A 22,183-nucleotide genomic window follows, 5' to 3' on the forward strand; every position below is an offset into this window, starting at 1 on the left:
AGAATAGGAAATACATTTTAAAATATTTATAATAAACTTCTAACCTAGATCAAAAATATGAATGGTACTGAAACAGAATCTAAAAATAAATGCAAAGATGCAATTTATGCACATCAAAAACAGCAAGAAAAATTCTAACATTTGTATTATGTCTTTATCATCCTGGGACAGTCAGCTATGCTTCGGAGCCCAGGTCCAATCTGTTGCAGCAACTTGTTTTGGGAAAATAAAAACCATCAGGAAATGTATCAACTACCTGCCATATGCCACACGATATACAGTAGTCCATGCTTTAATAACTTCCCATTTGGACTACACAAGTGGGTTATATCTCGCCTTCTCCCTAGGATTGATTCGCAGACTACAGATAGTACAAAACGCTGCTGCCCGTTTAATCTGTGGTACCCCACTCAGACAACATATTTCTCCCTCTCTGATCCAACTTAATTGGCTTCCCATCGCTAAGCGATTTGAATTCAAGGTTCTAACACTGGCGTTTCGGGCGGGCAAGGGGCTTGGGCCCGCCTATCTCAGAAGTAGACTCCGCCCCTATGCTCAGTCCAGATCGCTACGGTCTAACACCCAATGCCAATTGATCACACCCAGATTTAAAAAAGCAAGATCCGGTGGAAAATCCTTTGAGGTGGGTGCCACTAAATGCTGGAACAAACTCCCCACGCACCTACGGCATATTCAGACGGAACCTCTGTTTCCTAAAGCCCTTAAAACCTGGCTATTTAGCCAGCCATACTAGACCAGCCTGATGCTCCTGATCTCCTTAGTGTCTGGGGGTAGCTGCGCGCTTAACAATTGCCTATAATGATAACTGCCTTATGCTTTTTTGAGATTTATACTATCTTTGCTTAAGCAGTAGATAGTAAATTGTGCCTGAGATTCTAAGCTGATTCACCCAGCATGCTTATGATTTATTTATAAAATAGCAAGTTAGCTATTTCCTTTCATGAATTAGAAGCATGTAGGAGAAAGGAACATAAACACTGACCAGCTTTAATGTATTTTCCCCCCTCTGTCGCCTCCAACTGAGGATTGGGCTACACACTGGATTAACATTTGCCTCTATAGCTATGTCTGGAAGGCTCTCTCTATTTATGATATGATATCTGATATTCTATTGTATACTACTTGCATTTTTTTATCTTATCCTACTTTTTATTTTGTAAGCAATTACAGGATTTTAAAATTTTAAAGCAAGAATTGAACAAGACAAGAATGGCAGAAAATGTGCCAACTCATTTATCATAGAGATAGAATACAGTCAACAATCATAGACATTCCTGGATAGCAGGTACCTATGGTGCTGACATTTCTAGTATTCCTAAACAACAGCTTTATAACATCACAGACTCTATAAAGGAAATAGCAAAGATTGGAAAATGCCCAAAAGTTGAATTCCTAGAGTCTGAAAGGACAAAATGATTTCAAATAGAAACGTCTGAACGTGAATAGTCATAGTGTTCCTGACACATCCTCTAACACCTTTAAGCCACTGGGCAGCACCTGATGGACCTATTAGCTATCACTGCAGGAAGCCTGGAGGTAAAGAAAAAGAGTTTTCAAAGTTGGAACCGGATTCTGGAGCAGTGACTTTTACCTCTTGGGCTGTGCTTGGCCAGACAAACTCATTCCTTGCACCTTAGAAGAGGGTGGGTTCTACTTGTTTGTCATGATGGATTCTCACACTTCGCATGTTAACAGTCCTATAGATAAAGTTGTAATTTGATAATTTGAACATTACAGAGCTTGAGCTTTGGCACTGCTGACACATTGTTACTTCTCGATATAGGTTCCTTGTCTCCATACAGCACACACGCGAAGTAATGTACGACTATACTTGTGTATTTTTAATTACTGGAAGTGTCATTGACAACTCTGTAATGGTCATCAATGCTCAATGTTGGTTATTATCCTTTCGGTTTGGACATTTAAAGAATTAAATACTTTAAACAATCTCTAGGCATCTCTTATTTTATTGGGTTGATATGTGGCATAAAAGCCTCATAACTCATCAATTGCAATGGCCTTGGCTTCCCTGGTGGATGGCTACTGTTCCTAATTTGAAAAACATCCTAATTCTTCAGTGCACCTCCTGACTGATTGTTAAACTGAAGATAGAGTACTCTACAGAGAGGTATTTATTTATTTAACCTGTTCATAAGAATTTTAGGATTTAAATAAATACCTCCAGAAGTTGAAGTTTATAAAATAAAAATAACTGTCTGTAAGACATATGGAGTTGTTACTCTATGTACTCAGCTATGAGTGGATTTACGTTTTGTGGACTGTGATGTATCGCATGAATTTTCTGAAAAGAAACATTGTCTAAATGCAGCTATTCTCTAAATGTGGCTAACTATGACAGGATGGCCCAAAGACAGGCAGGCACCAGACTAAGGTTCTCAACCATGGGAATCACTTTTAAGTCAGAGGGTAGGACACGATTGACAGGGTGGTGCCAGTTTATAACAATTTTTAATAGTTTCCATTATCTCCATATTGCAAATTACAGCTCCCGGTGTTTTCCTCGTACATACTGTAGGTGACCAGGAAGAAAGTCTTGTACAACAAGCCTCATGAATGCCAAGTTTACTAGGTTATGGAAATGCTTATTTTATATATATAGGCAATGCATATTTAAGACAGAGAGTCCTCAGACCAATTCAGATGGAAAATGTAAAATATATTTACAAAGAGGAAGTGTCTTACATAATCAAAAGACGGGATTGGAAGGTTTCATAAGAAAACTGTAGAACACATAAAGTGAGGTCAATACATCTCAATGTTGTAAAGACTATAGAGGAAAACAACATAATATTGGTACCATTTTCTTTTGCTATGATCTTAAGCAAGAAAACAATAAAAATTTATTTTGTATTCTTTGAACTCTCATAACCGAATCATAAATTTCAGTTCGTATTTCTTAAACTGTTAATATATTTCTAGGCAATATTCCAAAGTCAGAGTATCAAGGAAGAAGTATTTCAAACTATGACAACTTTAGACAACAAACCAGTAAAGTTCCTGATTACAATGCCACAAAAACAGTTTCCAGGCTTAAACTGGGATAGAGGATTTACTATGTACATTGGCAGCAAAATGCCACTGGAAGAGATCATAATTCATCCAATGCGTCTATATTAGAAGGTAATTTATAGCAATCACCTTTTTCTTTTTGGAGATTGTCTGTGTACCCAAAAACATGTATTATGAACTCACTGAATTTTATTTTTCATAAAATGTATTTATTATTGCTCAATTTAAATACATACCTCTTGCTTTAATTAAATCACCTATCAGATAAATATAGAGAAGTAAATGTTAATATTGTTTTGAGTACGTGCAATTTATTTCTACATTGCCTGATGGTGAAAGTAACCAGATTAAGGACAACAAACAGTGGCTAGTAATAGCTATCTGGATGGTGTTTCCAAGTGTTCCAATTACTTTTTGGAAAATGTCTGAAATATCATATATCCATAAGATATATTGTTTCGCATAGTCAAAGATAGTTTATGCATTTCAAACTGACCTATAACATTCACATTCATTATACGTTAAAACAACTATCCCTCAATCATTTCAATAACTTTTTAAAAGTGTATGAAATCAAGTTGCCTAGCACTATGCTGGTTAGGGGTCTTTGAAAAGTAATACGTTTATTGCAGATTATAAATGTCTTAAAAAATATCTAATATACAATATGTTGCAATCTTTCAAACCTAAAAACTATTTTGTTTAAAACCAAATAATTATTTGGAAATTCATTCTTTTGATATGTCTGCTCAGATAGCCTATAATAGATTATGAATTTCATAATGAGCATTTCTGGAGATTTTGAAAATGGAGCAGAAGTGTCTAATTGCAGTGAAATCACTTGGTGACAATCTTGGTGTTTTCTACTGCTGTGTAGATTGGGAATTGACTTTGTTACTGTGTAGTGCACTTCTGTTTTAGTATAAAGGAGACATAGTCTAGAACATAGCTCCTCTGTAGAGCAAAATATAGTTCCCAACATCATGAAAAGCAAATGATGCAAGACAGGAAGTAACAATTTTCAGACAAAATGTGTAACTGAAGTACTCTACCTTGACTGGATTTGTGCTTGCCCTTACCCTTGTTTTAATGCGATTTCACATACCTTTTTCCTTCTGGAGAGTGTCTGAAATAGCAACGATAAATGTGTTACTTGTGGAGATTCAATACAGACTGTTGCCAATTTTTAAAGGCAACCATTCAAGAGATGTTCCACGTTTGAATAGTTTGACAACTGTGCTAGAGTGTAATGCTTTAAATTCAAGCAATTCACAAAAATATAAGAACAATGTTAAAAATTATGAGGATGAAAATGTCACAACACAATCATCATCTGACAATTTGAATTAAACAGAACAATTAAATCTGCATTTGGAACATTATATGAAAAACAACCGTGTGGTCAGCTCTTCAGCTGTGTCAAAACTTTGCATTGGTGCATAAAAATGATCTTCATATTAACAAGAATAAATAACGGAAATATAATTTTGATGCTTTGCATCATTTTCGTGATGAAAAAACAGTCGAAAAGTTTGATAAATCTGGGCCTAAGATGCTAATGAGCTGACTTGAGGAGGAAGGAAATGCTATACTTAAAGTTGGATTGAAATGTAAATCCTGAAATACTTGGCATCAAGTCAGCTAATAAACACAGCAGCATTATGCAATACACAAAGGAAGAAGCCAGATTAGGGTTTCAAATTATACCATCCTAGACGTGTATGAGGGCCAAATCATTACACAAGTCACTCAGTCTCCAGAGATGCAGCATTCTCAATGGCCTCTCCTCTGCCATAGGGTCACATCCTTCTCATGTCTCACCTCCAAGTGCAAGAACTCAGTCAAAGTGCCAGCATGAATTACAAATCCCTTCTGAATGCAATTCATATATAAAACTCTAATTCTTCATAAGTACTTTCTGGGAATATTAAATCCCACAAGATGAGGTCAGGGACACAGTGGAACTCTAACATGTGATTCACTTATCAATATCACATTCAAAGCCACTAAGAATAGGAAATATATTTTAAAATATTCATAATAAACTTCTAAGCTAGATCATAAAATATGAATGGTACTGAAACAGAATCTAAAAATAAATGCAAAGATGCAATTTATGCACATCAAAAACAGCAAGAAAAATTCTAACATTTGTATTATGTCTTTATCATCCTGGGACAGTCAGCTATGCTTCGGAGCCCAGGTCCAATCTGTTGGAGCAACTTGTTTTGGGAAAATAAAAACCATCAGGAAATGTATCAACTACCTGCCGGATGCCACACGCTATACAGTAGTCCATGCTTTAATAACTTCCCATTTGGACTACACAAGTGGGTTATATCTCGCCCTCTCCCTAGGATTGATTCGCAGACTACAGATAGTACAAAACGCTGCTGCCCGTTTAATCTGTGGTACCCCACTCAGACAACATATTTCTCCCTCTGAGCCAACTTCATTGGCTTCCCATCGCTAAGCGATTTGAATTCAAGGTTCTAAAACTGGCGTTTCGGGCGGGCAAGGGGCTGGGGCCCACCTATCTCAGAAGAAGACTCCACGCATATGCTCAGTCCAGATCGCTACGGTCTAACACCCAATGCCAATTGATCACACCCAGATTTAAAAAAGCAAGATCCGGTGGAAAATCCTTTGAGGTGGGTGCCACTAAATGCTAGAACAAACTCCCCACGCACCTACGGCATGTTCAGACAGAACCTTTGTTTCCTAAAGCCCTTAAAACCTGGCTATTTAGCCGTCCAGACTAGACCAGCCTGATGCTTCTGATCTCCTCAGTGTCTGCTACAGCGCCGGAACACACCGTTGGGGTAGCTAAGCGCGCTTAACAAGTGCCTATAATAATAACTGCCTTATGCTTTTTTGAGATTTATACTATCTTTGCTTAAGCAGTAGATAGTAAATTGTGCCTGAGATTCTAAGCTGATTCACCCAGCATGCTTATGATTTATTTATAAAATAGCAAGTTAGCTATTTCCTGTCATGAATTAGAAGCATGTAGGAGAAAGGAACATAAACACTGACCTGCTGTAATGTATTTCCCCCCTCTGTCGCCTCCAACTGAGGATTGGGCTACACACTGGATTAACATTTGCCTCTATAGCTATGTCTGGAAGGCTCTCTCTATTTATGATATGATATCTGATATTCTATTGCATACTACTTGCATTTTTGATCTTATCCTACTTTTTATTTTGTAAGCAATTACAGGATTTTAAGATTTGAAAGCAAGAATTGAACAAGACAAGAATGGCAGGAAATGTGCCAACTCATTTATCATAGAGATAGAATACAGTCAACAATCATAGACATTCCTGGATAGCAGGTACCTATGATGCTGACATTTCTAGTATTCCTAAACAACCGCTCTATAACATCACAGACTCCATAAAGGAAATAGCAAAGATTGGAAAATGCCCAAAAGTTGAATTCCTAGAGTCTGAAAGGACAAAATGATTTAAAATAGAAACGTCTGAACGTGAATAGTCATAGTGTTCCTGACACATCCTCTAACACCTTTAAGCCACTGGGCAGCACCTGATGGACCTATTAGCTATCACTGCAGGAAGCCTGGAGGTAAAGAAAAAAGAGTTTTCAAAGTTGGAACCGGATTCTGGAGCAGTGACTTTTACCTCTTGGGCTGTGCTTGGCCAAACAAACTCATTCCTTGCACCTTAGAAGAGGGTGGGTTCTACTTGTTTGTCATGATGGATTCTCACACTTCGCATGTTTACAGACCTATAGATAAAGTTGTACTTTGATAATTTGAACATTACAGAGCTTGAGCTTTGGCACTGCTGACACATTGTTCCTTCTAGATATAGGTTACTTGTCTCCATACAGCACACGCGAAGCAATGTACGACAATACGTGTGTATTTTTAATTACTGGAAGTGTCATTGACAACTCTGTAATGATCATCAATGCTCAATGTTGGTTATTATACTTTCGGTTTGGACATTTAAAGAATTAAATACTTAAAACAATTTCTATGCATCTCTTATTTTATTGGGTTGATATGTGGCATAAAAGCCTCATAACTCATCAATTGCAATGGCCTTGGCTTCCCTGGTGGATGGCTACTGTTCCTAATTTGAAAAACATCCTAATTCTTCAGTGCATCTCCTGACTGATTGTTAAACTGAAGATAAAGTACTCTACAGAGAGGTAATTATTTATTTAACCTGCTCATGAGAATTTTAGGATTTAAATAAATACCTCCAGAAGTTGAAGTTTGTAAAATAAAAAATAACTGTCTGTAAGACATATGGAGTTGTTACTCTATGTACTGAGCTATGAGTGGATTTACGTTTTGCGGACTGTGATGTCTCGCATGAATCTTCTGAGAAGAAACATTTTCTAAATGCAGCTATTCTCTAAATATGGCTAACTAAGACAGGATGGCCCAAAGACAGGCAGGCACTAGACAAAGGTTCTCAACAGTGGGAATCACTTTTAAGTCAGAGGGTAGGACACGATTGACAGGGTGGTGCATTTTCCCAGTTTATAATAATTTTTAATAGTTTCCATTATCTCCACATTGTAAATTACAGCTCCCGGTGTTTTCCTCGTACATACTGTAGGTGACCAGGAAGAAAGACTTGTACAACAAGCCTCATGAATGCCAAGTTTACTAGGTTATGGAAATGCTTATTTTATATATATAGGCAATGCATATTTAATACAGACAGTCCTCGGACCAATTCAGATGGAAAATGGAAAATATATTCACAAAGAGAAAGTGTCTTACATAATCAAAAGACGGGATTGGAAGCTTTCATAAGAAAACTGTAGAACACATAAAGTGAGGTCAATACATCTCAATGTTGTAAAGACTGGAGAGGAAAACAACATATTATTGGTACCCTTTTCTTTTGCTATGATCTTAAGCAAGAAAACAATAAAAATGTATTTTTTATTCTTTGAACTCTCATAACCGAATCTTAAATTTCAGTTCTGATTTCTTAAACTGTTTATATATTTCTAGGAAATATTCCAGAGTCAGAGTATCAAGGAAGAAGTATTTCAAACTTTGAGAACTTTAGACAACAAACCAGTAAAGTTCCTGATTACAATGCCACAAAAACCGTTTCCAGGCTTAAACTGGGATAGAGGATTTACTCTGTACATTGGCAGCAAAATGCCACTGGAAGAGATCATAATTCATCCAATGCGTCTATATTAGAAGGTAATTTATAGCACTCACCTTTTTCTATTTGGAGATTGTCTGTGTACACAAAACCATGTATTATGAACTCACTGAATTTTATTTTTCATAAAATGTAATTATTATTGCTCAATTTAAATACATACCTCTTGCTTTAATTAAATCACCTATCAGATAAATATAGAGAAGTAAAGGTTAATATTGTTTTGAGTACGTGCAATTTATTTTTATATTGCCTGATGGTGAAAGTAACCAGATTAAGGACTACAGACAGTGGCTAGTACTAGCTATCTGGAAGGTGTTTCCAAGTGTTCCAACTACTTTTTGGAAAATGACTGAAATATCATATATCCATAAGATATATTGTTTCGCATAGTCAAAGATAGTTCATGCATTTCAAACTGACCTATCACATTCACATTCATTATACGTTAAAACAAATATCCCTCAATCATTTCAAAAACTTTTTTAAAGTATATGACATCAAGTTGCCTAGCACTAAGCTGGTTAGGGGTCTTTGAAAAGTAATACGTTTATTGCAGATTATAAATGTCTTAAAAAATATCTAATATACAATATGTTGAAATCTTTCAAACCTAAGAACTATTTTGTTTAAAACCAAAGAATTATTTGGAAATTCATTCTTTGGATATGCCTGCTCAGATAGCCTATAATAGATTATGAATTTCATAATGAGCATTTCTGGAGATTTTGAAAAAAGTGTCTAATTGCAGTGAAATCACTTGATGACAATCTTGGTGTTTTCTACTGCTGTGTGGATTGGGAATTGACTTTATTACTGTGTAGTGCACTTCTGTTTTAGTATAAAGGAGACATAGTCTAGAAGATAGCCCCTCTGTAGAGCCAAATTTAGTTCCCAACATCATGAAAAGCAAATGATGCAAGACAGGAAGTAACAATTTTCAGACAAAATGTGTAACTGAAGTACTCAAACTTGACTGGATTTGTGCTTGCCCTTACCCTTGTTTAATGCGATTTCACATACCTTTTTCCTTCTGGAGAGTGTCTGAAATAGCAACGATAAATGTGTTACTTGTGGAGATTCAATACAGACTGTTGCCAATTTTTAAAGGCAAACATTCAAGAGATGTTCCACGTTTGAATATTTTGACAACTGTGCTAGAGTGTAATGCTCTAAATTCAAGCAATTCACAAAAATATAAGAACAATGTTAAAAATTATGAGGATGAAAATGTCACAACACAATCATCATCTGACAATATGAATTAAACAGAACAATTAAATCTGCATTTGGAACATTACATGAAAAACAACTGTGTGGCCAACTCTTCAGCTGTGTAAAAACTTTGCATTGGTGCATAAAAATGATCTTCATATTAACAAGAATAAATAACAGAAATATAATTTTGATGCTTTGCATCATTTTCGTGAAGCAAAAACAGTCGAAAAGTTTGATAAATCTGGGCCTAAGATGCTAATGAGCTGACTTGAGGAGGAAGGAAATGATATGCTTAAAGTTGGATTGAAAAGTAAATCCTGAAATAATTGGCATCAAGTCAGCTAATAAACACAGCAGCATTATGAAATACCCAAAGGAAGAAGCCAGATTAGGGTTTCAAATTATACCATCCTAGAGGTGTATGAGGGCCAAATCATTACACAAGTCACTCAGTCTCCAGAGATGCAGCATTCTCAATGGCCTCTCCTCTGCCATAGGGTCACATCCTTCTCATGTCTCACCTCCAGGTGCAAGAACTCAGTCAAAGTGCCAGCATGAATTAGAAATCCCTTCTGAATGCAATTCATATATAAAACACTAATTCTTCATAAGTCCTTTCTGGGAATATTAAATCCCACAAGATAAGGTCAGGGACACAGTGGAACTCTAATACGTGATTCACTTATGAATATCACATTCAAAGCCACTAAGAATAGGAAATATATTTTAAAATATTTATAATAAACGTCTAACCTAAATCGTAAAATATGAATGGTACTGAAACAGAATCTAAAAATAAATGCAAAGATGCAATTTATGCACATCAAAAACAGCAAGAAAAATTCTAACATTTGTATTATGTCTTTATCATCCTGGGACAGTCAGCTATGCTTCGGAGCCCAGGTCCAATCTGTTGGAGCAACTTGTTTTGGGAAAATAAAAACCATCAGGAAATGTATCAACTACCTGCCGGATGCCACACGCTATACAGTAGTCCATGCCTTAATAACTTCCCATTTGGACTACACAAGTGGGTTATATCTCACCCTCTCCCTAGGATTGATTCGCAGACTACAGATAGTACAAAACGCTGCTGCCCGTTTAATCTGTGGTACCCCACTCAGACAACATATTTCACCCTCTCTGAGCCAACTTCATTGGCTTCCCATCGCTAAGCGATTTGAATTCAAGGTTCTAACACTGGCGTATCGGGCGGGCAAGGGGCTGGGGCCCGCCTATCTCAGAAGAAGACTCCGCCCCTATGCTCAGTCCAGATCACTACGGTCTAACACCCAATGCCAATTGATCACACCCAGATTTAAAAAAGCAAGATCCGGTGGAAAATCCTTTGAGGTGGGTGCCACTAAATGCTGGAACAAACTCCCCACGCACCTACGGCATATTCAGACGGAACCTCTGTTTCCTAAAGCCCTTAACACCTGGCTATTTAGCCGGCCGGACTAGACCAGCCTGATGCTCCTGATCTCCTCAGTGTCTTCTACAGTGCCGGAACACCCCGTTGGGGTAGCTGCGCACTTAACAAGTGCCTATAATAATAACTGCCTTATGCTTTATTGAGATTTATACTATCTTTGCTTAAGCAGTAGATAGTAAATTGTGCCTGAGATTCTAAGCTGATTCACCCAGCATGCTTATGATTTATTTATAAAATAGCAAGTTAGCTATTTCCTGTCATGAATTAGAAGCATGTAGGAGAAAGGAACATAAACACTGACCAGCTGTAATGTATTTCCCCCCTCTGTTGCCTCCAACTGAGGATTGAACCACACACTGGATTAACATTTGCCCCTATTGCTATGTCTGGAAGGCTCTCTCTATTTATGATATGATATCTGATATTCTCTTGTATACTACTTGCATTTTTTATCTTATCCTACTTTTTATTTTGTAAGCAATTACAGGATTTTAAGATTTTAAAACAAGAATTGAACAAGACAAGAATGGCAGGAAATGTGCCAATTCATTTATCATAGAGATAGAATACAGTCAACAATCATAGACATTCCTGGGTAGCAGGTACCTATGGTACTGACATTTCTAGTATTCCTAAACAACAGCTTTATAACATCACACACTCTATAAAGGAAATAGCAAAGATTGGAAAATGCCCAAAAGTTGAATTCCTAGAGTCTGAAAGGACAAAATGATTTAAAATAGAAACGTCTGAACGTGAATAGACATAGTGTTCCTGACACATCCTCTAACACCTTTAAGCCACTGGGCAGCACCTGATGGACTTATTAGCTATCACTGCAGGAAGCCTGGAGGTAAAGAAAAAGAGTTTTCAAAGTTGGAACCGGATTCTGGAGCAGTGACTTTTACCTCTTGGGCTGTGCTTGGCCAGACAAACTCATTCCTTGCACCTTAGAAGAGGGTTGGTTCTACTTGTTTGTCATAATGGATTCTCACACTGCGCATGTTTACAGTCCTATAGATAAAGTTGTACTTTGATAATTTGAACATTACAGAGCGTGAGCTTTGGCACTGCTAACACATTGTTACTTCTAGATTTAGGTTCCTTGTCTCCATACAGCACACACGCGAAGCAATGTACGACTATACTTGTGTATTTTTAATTACTGGAAGTGTCATTGACAACTCTGTAATGGTCATCAATGCTCAATGTTGGTTATTATCCTTTCGGTTTGGACATTTAAAGAATTAAATACTTAAAACAATCTCTATCTATCTCTTATTTTATTGGGTTGATATGTGGCATAAAAGCCTCATAACTCATCAATTGCAATGGCCTTGGCTTCCCTGGTGGATGGCTACTGTTCCTAATTTGAAAAACATCCTAATTCTTCAGTGCATCTCCTGACTGATTGTTGAACTGAAGATAGAGTACTCTACAGAGAGGTAATTATTTATTTAACCTGCTCATGAGAATTTTAGGATTTAAATAAATACCTCCAGAAGTTGAAGTATGTAAAATAAAAATAACTGTCTGTAAGACATATGGAGTTGTTACTCTATGTACTGAGCTATGAGTGGATTTACATTTTGCGGACTGTGATGTCTCACATGAATCTTCTGAGAAGAAACATTTTCTAAATGCAGCTATTCTCTAAATATCGCTAACTATGACAGGATGGCCCAAAGACAGGCAGGCACTAGACAAAGGTACTCAACCATGGGAATCACTTCTAAGTCAGAGGGTAGGACACAATTGACAGGGTGGTGCATTTGCCAGTTTATAATAATTTTTAATAGTTTCCATTATCTCCACATTGTAAATTACAGCTCCCGGTGTTTTCCTCGTACATACTGTAGGTGACCAGGAAGAAAGTCTTGTACAACAAGCCTCATGAATGCCAAGTGTACTAGGTTATGGAAATGCTTATGTTATATATATATAGGCAATGCATATTTAAGACAGACAGTCCTCAGACCAATTCAGACGGAAAATGGAAAATATATTCACAAAGAGGAAGTGTCTTACATAATCAAAAGACGGGATTTGAAGCTTTCATAAGAAAACTGTAGAACACATAAAGTAAGGTCAATACATCTCAATGTTGTAAAGACTGGAGAGGAAAACAATATAATATTGGTACTCTTTTCTTTTGCTATGATCTTAAGCAAGAAAACAATAAAAATGTATTTTGTATTCTTTGAGCTCTCATAACCAAATCTTAAATTTCAGTTCTGATTTCTTAAACTGTTAATATATTTCTAGGCAATATTCCAGAGTCAGAGTATCAAGGAAGAAGTATTTCAAACTTTGAGAACTTTAGACAACAAACCAGTAAAGTTCCTGATTACAATGCCACAAAAACAGTTTCCAGGCTTAAACTGGGATAGAGGATTTACTCTGTACATTGGCAGCAAAATGCCACTGGAAGAGATCATAATTCATCCAATGCGTCTATATTAGAAGGTAATTTATAGCACTCACCTTTTTCTTTTTGGAGATTGTCTGTGTACACAAAAACATTTATTATGAACTCACTGAATTTTATTTTTCATAAAATGTATTTATTATTGCTCAATTTAAATACATACCTCTTGCTTTAATTAAATCACCTATCAGATAAATATAGAGAAGTAAAGGTTAATATTGTTTTGAGTACGTGCAATTTATTTCTACATTGCCTGATGGTGAAAGTAACCAGATTAAGGACAACAGACAGAGGCTAGTACTAGCTATCTGGAAGGAGTTTCCAAGTGGCCAACTACTTTTTGGAAAATGTCTGAAATATCATATATCCATAAGATATATAGTTTCGCATAGTCAAAGATAGTTTATGCATTTCAAACTGACCTATCACATTCACATTCATTATACGTTAAAAAAAATATCCCTTAATCATTTCGATAACTTTTTACAGTATATGACATCAAGTTGCGCATGAGATTCTAGGCTGATTCCCCCAACATGCTTTATTTATACAGTAGAAAGTTAGCTATTTCCTGTCATGAATAAGAAGCATGTAGGAGAAAGGAACATAAACACTGACCAGCTGTAAAGTATTTCCCCGCTCTGTCGCCTCCAACTGAAGATTGAACTACACACAGGATTAACATTTGCCTCTATAGCTATATCTGGAAGGCTCTCTCTATCTATGATTTGATATCTGATATTCTATTGTATACTACTTGCATTGTTTATGTTATCCTACTTTTTATTTTGTAAGCAATTACAGGATTCTAAGATTTTAAAGCAAGAATTGAACAAGACAAGAATGGCAGGAAATGTGCCAACTTATTTATTATTGAGAATGAATATAGTAACGGCAGCAAGGTATAGAGGGGTGTTCTCTCCACAGGGACTAGAGGGTGGGTGGATTGAGTTAGGGGTGGGGTTGTTTGTGCTGGGTGGGAATCTAAGGGGGGGAAACTTGTTGCAAGATGAAGAGATTGCTAGTAGAAATAAAATGAAGTATTCTTTTTTTAGGTTCTGTACACAGAGGAGAGCTAAATGTACTAATCACAAGAGATGTTTCGATGTTTAGTTTGGAATGTGGCTGGTCTCAATAGCAATGTAAAAGGGGGGGCAGGATGCACACCTGTATAGTCCATTTCTCAAATGTATACCTTATATTCAGAGTTTGCGTGCTGATTGAGTCTTGTGCCATGCCCTAATGGCACGAAAGTTAACAACTTCACTGTAGAGGGGACTACATATAGCCCCAAACAATCGCACAGCTTAATGTGCACAGTTGCAAAAAGTTTACTGATTTTTTCAACACTCATCCATTTTAAACCGTAGTTTTCAAATTCATCATGCTTATTCTTCAATTTTAATTCGAGTCCACACGCAAAAGTGTAAATGCGGTTTCCGAGTTTTTACTGATCAATCCATGTCTATCCAGACTTTAAGAAAGAGCAGGACTAAAGCATCAATTCATTTCAGGCAGCGTTTATTCAACAAATACCCAATGCATTTCGGGCACAACGCCCTTCTTCGGGGGTGTCTGTAAACAAATAAAAATGACATCTATCACAAAAATGCATTATCCACTTTCATGTTAACATTACCAACTGCTAACCAATATAATAGAGATCTTGCACAATTCCAAAAGTTATACATTACAAAAGCTTCATCCCATGCGTCTATGTGTTACGAGGGTCCCTGAATCACAAGCGGATTTATTAGTTTACTCCTGACCTGTGTGAAACCTTGTCACATTCCCATTGTACCAACAGTCAAAACCACTACATTACCCAATTCCTTAAATTCAATTCGACGAGCAGCTGAAACCTCCCCATCACCCGGTCCCTTACGTCCTGAGTTCTCACATTGCCTTTCAAATATTCCCTTACAATGACTCACTAGTGTGCCCTTTCGAAACCGCTGTATATGCAAAAGCCCTCTACATGCATTCTCTTCATCAATAATAAACCTTGTTCAGAGCGCCGAAGCTTGTTTCTCGTTTTACTTACATTCAGTGATTTATCAAACAGTATTAGCTTCTCTCTGTTCCCATCCCTCCACTTTTAGTGCTTTACCCACCAGACCGTGCCTTTGCAATGTGCGCCACTCATCACGTACCTGCCTTCATGTTATTTAAAAGCCGTGCAATCTTCTTCCGTCCAAGTTTCCCATTGAGCTCCCTCCCTGAAACCCTCTCTTATAAACACCTGGTTTCAACTTCCCAATTAGGCTCACAGTCAAACTTTCCCGCCCTCCCTGTGTCACTGGTAGAATTTTGTTCGTGAAACACTAACGCGCCCATAATACAACGCAAATGATTTTAAACCGTTCAGTGCAATTACCGGTAATGTAGCTGAATATACCAAATAGTGCTTAACATTATAAAGTGTGAATGTTCAATGTCATGTTTATCTAAAATACAATCCTCGAGCGTCTCTGTCACTGTCTTTAATGAACCACGTTGCTGTTACTGGCGTGCAGACTCGTATTTTGTTTCCATCATATCTTCTGTGTTCTTTATCTTCATCTGTGGGTGCAATCCTGGTGTAGGGCATTTAATAAACTGCACTGTAAAAGGGGGGGCAGGATGCGTGATGAGTGGCGCACATTGCAAAGGCACGGTCTGGTGGGTAAAGCACTAAAAGTGGAGGGATGGGAACAGAGAGAAGCTAATACTGTTTGATAAATCACTGAATGTAAGTAAAACGAGAAACAAGCTTCGGCGCTCTGAACAAGGTTTATTATTGATGAAGAGAATGCATGTAGAGGGCTTTTGCATATACAGCGGTTTCGAAAGGGCACACTAGTGAGTCATTGTAAGGGAATATTTGAAAGGCAATGTGAGAACTCAGGACGTAAGGGACCGGGTGATGGGGAGGTTTCAGCTGCTCGTCGAATTGAATTTAAGGAATTGGGTAATGTAGTGGTTTTGACTGTTGGTACAATGGGAATGTGACAAGGTTTCACACAGGTCAGGAGTAAACTAATAAATCCGCTTGTGATTCAGGGACCCTCGTAACACATAGACGCATGGGATGAAGCTTTTGTAATGTATAACTTTTGGAATTGTGCAAGATCTCTATTATATTGGTTAGCAGTTGGTAATGTTAACATGAAAGTGGATAATGCATTTTTGTGATAGATGTCATTTTTATTTGTTTACAGACACCCCCGAAGAAGGGCGTTGTGCCCGAAATGCATTGGGTATTTGTTGAATAAACGCTGCCTGAAATGAATTGATGCTTTAGTCCTGCTCTTTCTTAAAGTCTGGATAGACATGGATTGATCAGTAAAAACTCGGAAACCGCATTTACACTTTTGCGTGTGGACTCGAATTAAAATTGAAGAATAAGCATGATGAATTTGAAAACTACGGTTTAAAATGGATGAGTGTTGAAAAAATCAGTAAACTTTTTGCAACTGTGCACATTAAGCTGTGCGATTGTTTGGGGCTATATGTGGTCTCAATAGCAAACATAAAAGGAGACTTGTGCAGGAAGAATTAAATATGTCTAAACCTCATTTAGTGTTAATTTCAGAAACTCATATTAGGTTTCAGGACAGAAAACTCCTTGGACAATTAGGTTATGAGCTTATTGTTTGTTCGACTCTCAGTGCTTCTATTCGGGGGGTGGCAATACTGCAACAGAAACATTTAGCGATGGAAATCATTAGAACTGCAGTGGACCAAAGGGGTAGATGGGCTATTATTCAAGTTAAACTCGAACATAAGAATTATGTATTTTGTTTATTATACAGGCCTAATATTGACGATCCCATGATGTACGACCAGCTAAACACAGAATTATTGGAATGGGAGGGTGAATTGCTCATCGTGGGGGATTTCAACTGCGTAATGAATTATGAGACAGAATCCCCTACGCAAGGTACATCGTTAAGGATGCGCAAAGTTAGGGCCGCTATATTAGAACTAAGTCGGCTCCATAGTTTGAAGGAAGTCTGGCTTCCAAACATCCTAATATAGCAGGTTTCATGTACTATTCAGCATCCCACAAAGTATGCTCAAGGATAGATATGATCTGGGCATCAAATCAAATTTTGGGAAAATGTAATATAGAACTTTGCCCGAGAATAACATCGAACCACAACCCCATTATGTTAGAATTTAACATCTCTGATAAGAAACAAATGGTCAGGCAATTTACATTTCCTAGATATTTATTTACAGATGCATCGTTTATTTAGCAATTAAAAGAACACTTCAAAGAATTCATTGAAATTAACTTAAACTCCGCTTCAATAATTTCCGTTTGGGATGCCTGTAAATGCAGCATAAGAGGTTTGGCCCAACAATATGTACTAAAAAAGAACTCAGAGAGTAGGAAAGAAACAAAGCCTTTTAACTTCTAATATTTTATTGGTGGAGCAGCAATTAATAGAGGCTCTTACACAAGGAAAATCAAATATAGAGGAACTAAGATTTGAGCTAGTAAAGTTGCAATCGGAAGCTAAGAGGACGTTAAGGGAGAGATATAGTGCAAAAATTCATAAATACCAACTGTCACAATATGAAGGGGGAGACAGAATAGGCAAAGTGTTAGCTTATAAAGTGGCCTACAAGAAAGATAGAACCAATATTAAAACAATCCAGGGATCTGACCTTCTCATGTATAATAAGGCTGATCAGATATTAGATCAATTTGTTAAATACTACCACAATTTATATACTTCAGAAAATAACCCCACTAAGGAGAATATCTTTCAGTACCTTAATTCACATTTGCCTAACCAACAGGATAATGAAGCAATTAGACAATTGAATTCAAAGATAACACTCACTGAAATAAAAACTGCTATTCTCTCCCTGCCCTCGGGTAAGGCGGCTGGGGATGATTTGTTACCCATAGAACTTCATAAGACATTTTTCCAGGAATTATTGCCCCTTTTTAAGTTAGTAATAGATTTTATTGGAGAAACAGGAAAGGCCCCTATGTCATGGAAAACTGCGAAAATTATATTTTTTCTTAAAAAAAATAAACCGCCTTAAGAATGTGGGTCTTACAGACCGATTTTGCTGATAAACTCAGACGCAAAAGCCTTTGCAAAAATGTTGGCCAATAGGCAAGGTCCTCTTATGCCCGAATTGGTTAGTAGTCAACAGCATGGGTTTGTAATAGGGAGAGACACTACTGCCCACATCAACATGGCTATTACTGGGTTTGATGTAGCTTCAACTAATCTTACCCCACTCGGAATGGTCATGCTCGACGCTGAAAAAACATTTGACCGGGTGGGGTGGGAATATTTATGGGCAGTACTAAGGGCTTATGGTATGCATGGGCAATATTTGGGATGGATTTGTTCACTTTATGATCAACCAATGGCTAAGATTAGCTATGTAGGTACTGATTCTTCTAACTTTCCGATAGAGAGGGGAACAAGGCAAGGGTGTCCTCTGTCACCCTTGCTGTTCGCCCTCTTTATGGAGCCCTTTCTAAACGCATTGGTGGCTCAAAATGATATCATCCCTATACAACATGGCGGGAATAGTCTAAAAATAACCGCCTTTGCGGATGATATTGCAATTTTTACCACTGATGTAGCTAAGGCTATTCCTGTGATTATTGAGGAAGCAAAACAATTCGGGAACATTTCAGGCTATAAACTAAATCCAAGCAAAACTCGAGTAATTGCCAATTACAAACCGGTGGTGCATGTTCTTGGTTTATGCTCAAATGCTGTTTATTTAGGAATAAAACTGACTGCGAACATTGAGGAAATTCTAACACTGAATTACGACTCGTTGTTAAAGGAAGTAACGTTATACTTAAAAAACTGGCATAAGATACAACTTAGCTTGACAGGGCGCATTAATCTGATCAAAATGAAAATTGTGCCTAAATTTCTCTATTTATTTAGAGCTATTCCATTGCAACCTTAAATTCTTTTTTTTTTAGATTAGAAGGTATTTGTGGTTGATTTGTAGGGGGATATTAAAAGGCACGTAGATCGATTAAGCTTTTGAAATTGCCTATTGAAAAAGGAGGTTTAAATTTTCCAGATTTCAGATTATATTTTTTTGCAACTTTCTTCCGTAGAATACGTAGTCTTATTAAAAATGAAAGCCCGCTATTCTTTCATCAATTTATGTTGGGATTAGATTGTAAGCAATTTCTGCTGCGTGTCTGTGATCCGAATTACTTTAAACGAGTAAAGTTCAAGACTGCAAAACACATTATATAGATCTGGAATCAAATCATGATTTTGGATAAGATATCTTTCATTAATTCTGAATTACAAATATGGGGAAATCCAGGATTGCCTGGAATTTTTTCAGATGGAGCGGGGAATGTTTGGGCAGGCCACGGCATTAACACTCTGGGAGATCTTTATGGGTCTGATGGTTTATTCGGATTTACCACATTGAAGCTCTTGTATAATTTACATGATGGTATGTACTTCAAATATATTCAAATAAGGGATTTCCTAGTTCGGAAAATGAACATTGCTGAAGTCAGGGACTCAGACTTATTGAAATGTTTGTACTCAGATCGTACTAAATCACTCATAAGTGAGAGCTATAGTTATTTAATTCTAGGCAAGAGTGAGGATTGTGGCAAAATGGCAGCTAAATGGTCTAACAGATTGGGAATCAACATTAGTGCTAATCAGATCTCTGCGTCTCTTTGTCAAATTAATAGAGTAGTCCATTCCTCAAACTTAAGGCTACAATTATATAGAACCATCTGCCAATTATACTACACTCCCCAAAGAATCTCTAGCTGTTTACTAGGTAATCAAACTAATGAGCGTACTAAGTGCCCTAAATGTAATTTGGAAGCGGCTGGCATAGAGCATATGCTTTTTTTTTGTCCTGCACTTGCTCTATTTTGGGAAGGAATTACCGAGGCTTTAAGGACGAAACAAATTGTATCCCCGCCGCTTTCCGCTCATTTGATTCTACTAGATATACAGGATACCACCAGCCTACACAAAGATTTGATAACTATACTATACGTCTGTGCAAGGATGGTTGTAGCTAGGTCTTGGATCGCTGCTCAGCCTCCACATGTTATGGAATGGTGGGCTTTGGTCAGTGAAATTCACACAATGGAAATTGCAATTGACAATTTAAGAGGATGTAGGTCATTGCTAAGAAGCGAAAAGATTTGGGGAATGTTTATCTGATTGGACTCATGTAATTTTTTAGACCAGTTTAATTTACATTTGTCTTTTCAAATGCTCTGTCTTTTATTTTTATTTTTTTTAATTATGTACTGTTTTCCTCTGTTTTAGTTATGGCGGAACGATCTATAATTATTTTCGCAATGCATTTGTAATGTTTGTGTTTAAACTTTCTCTTGCAACAACAATGAAAACTTATAAAAAAAATAAGAGAATGAATATAGTTAACATTCATAGACATTCCTGGATAGCAGGTACTTATGGTGCTGACATTTCTAGTATTCCTAAACACCTTTATAACATCACACATTCTATAAAAGAAATAGCAAAGATTGGAAAATGCCCAAAAGTGGAATTCCTAGAGTCTGAAAGGACAAAATGATTTAAAATAGAAAAGTCTGAACGTGAATTGTCATAGTGTTCCTGACACATCCGCTAACACCTTTAAGCCACTGGGCAGCTCCTGATGGACCTCTTAGCTATCAATGCAGGAAGCCTGTAGGTAAATAAAAAGTGTTTTCAAAGTTGGAAAGGGATTCAGGAGCAGTAACTCTCACCTCTTGGGCAGGCCTTGGCCAGACAAACTCATTCCTTGCACCTTAGAAGAGGGTTGGTTCTACTTGTTTGTCATGATGGGTTCTCACACTGCGCATGTTTACAGTCCTATGGATAAGGTTGTACTTTTATGATTTGAACATTACAGAGCTTGAGCTTTGGAACTGCTGACAGATTGTTACTTCTAGATATATGTTCCTTGTCTCCATACAGCACACACATTAAGCAATGTACGACTATCCTTGTGTATTTTTAATTACTGGGAGTGTCATTGACAACTCTGCAATAGCCATCAATGCTCAATGTTGGTTATTATCCTTTCTGTTTGGACATTTAAAGAATTAAATACTTAAAACACTGTCTATGCATCTCTTAATTTATTGGGTTGATATGTGGCATAAAAGCCTCATAACTCATCAATTGAAATGGCCTTGGCTTCCCTGGTGGATGGCTACTGTTCCTAATTGGAAAAACATCCTAATTCTTCAGTGCATCTCCTGAGTGATTGTTAAACTGACGATAGAGTACTCTACAGAGAGGTAATTAATTTATTTAACCTGCTCATGAGAATGTTATGATTTAAATAAATACCTCCAGAAGGTGAAGTTTGTTAAATAAAAATAACTGTCTATAAGAATTATGGAGTTGTTACTCTATGTACTGAGCTATGAGTGGATTTACGTTTTGTGGACTGTGATGTCTCGCATGAATCTTCTGAGAAGAAACATTTTCTAAATGCAGTTACTCTCTAAATATGGCTAACTATGACAGGATGACCCAATGACCGGCAGGCACTAGACCAAGGTTTTCAACTATGGGAATCACTTCTAAATCAGAGGGTAGGACAAGATTGACAGGGTGGAGCATTTGGCAGTTTATAATCACTTTTAATAATTTCCATTATCTCCACACTGTAAATTACAGCTCCTTTTGTTCTCCTCGTATATGCTTTAGGTGACTAGGAAGAAGGTCTTGTACAACAAGCCTGATAAATGCCAAGTTTACTAGGTTATTGAAATGCTTATTTTAGATATATAGGCAATGCATTTCTAAGACAGACAGGGCTCAAACCAATTCAGATTGCAAAAGAAAAATATATTCACAAAGAGGAAGTGTTTACATAATCAAAAGAAGGGATTGGAAGCTTTCACAA

General features: G+C 37.1%; 1 protein-coding gene across 1 annotated transcript in view; it reads right to left on the bottom strand.

The window, feature by feature from the left end:
* LOC144752371 (butyrophilin subfamily 3 member A3-like) overlaps window positions 1-22,183 on the bottom strand; it is a 400,845-nt gene that overhangs the window by 280,160 nt on the left and 98,502 nt on the right. The window contains exons 9-10 of the mRNA XM_078640306.1: window positions 13,458-13,478; window positions 13,351-13,371 (exon numbers count right to left, since the gene is read on the bottom strand). Of these exons, the coding sequence (XP_078496432.1) occupies window positions 13,351-13,371; window positions 13,458-13,478 (42 nt within the window). The remainder of the gene's footprint in view (window positions 1-13,350; window positions 13,372-13,457; window positions 13,479-22,183) is intronic.

The sequence above is a fragment of the Lissotriton helveticus genome, chromosome 5_1 (genome assembly GCF_964261635.1).
Source record: "Lissotriton helveticus chromosome 5_1, aLisHel1.1, whole genome shotgun sequence".
Taxonomy (NCBI): domain Eukaryota; kingdom Metazoa; phylum Chordata; class Amphibia; order Caudata; family Salamandridae; genus Lissotriton; species Lissotriton helveticus.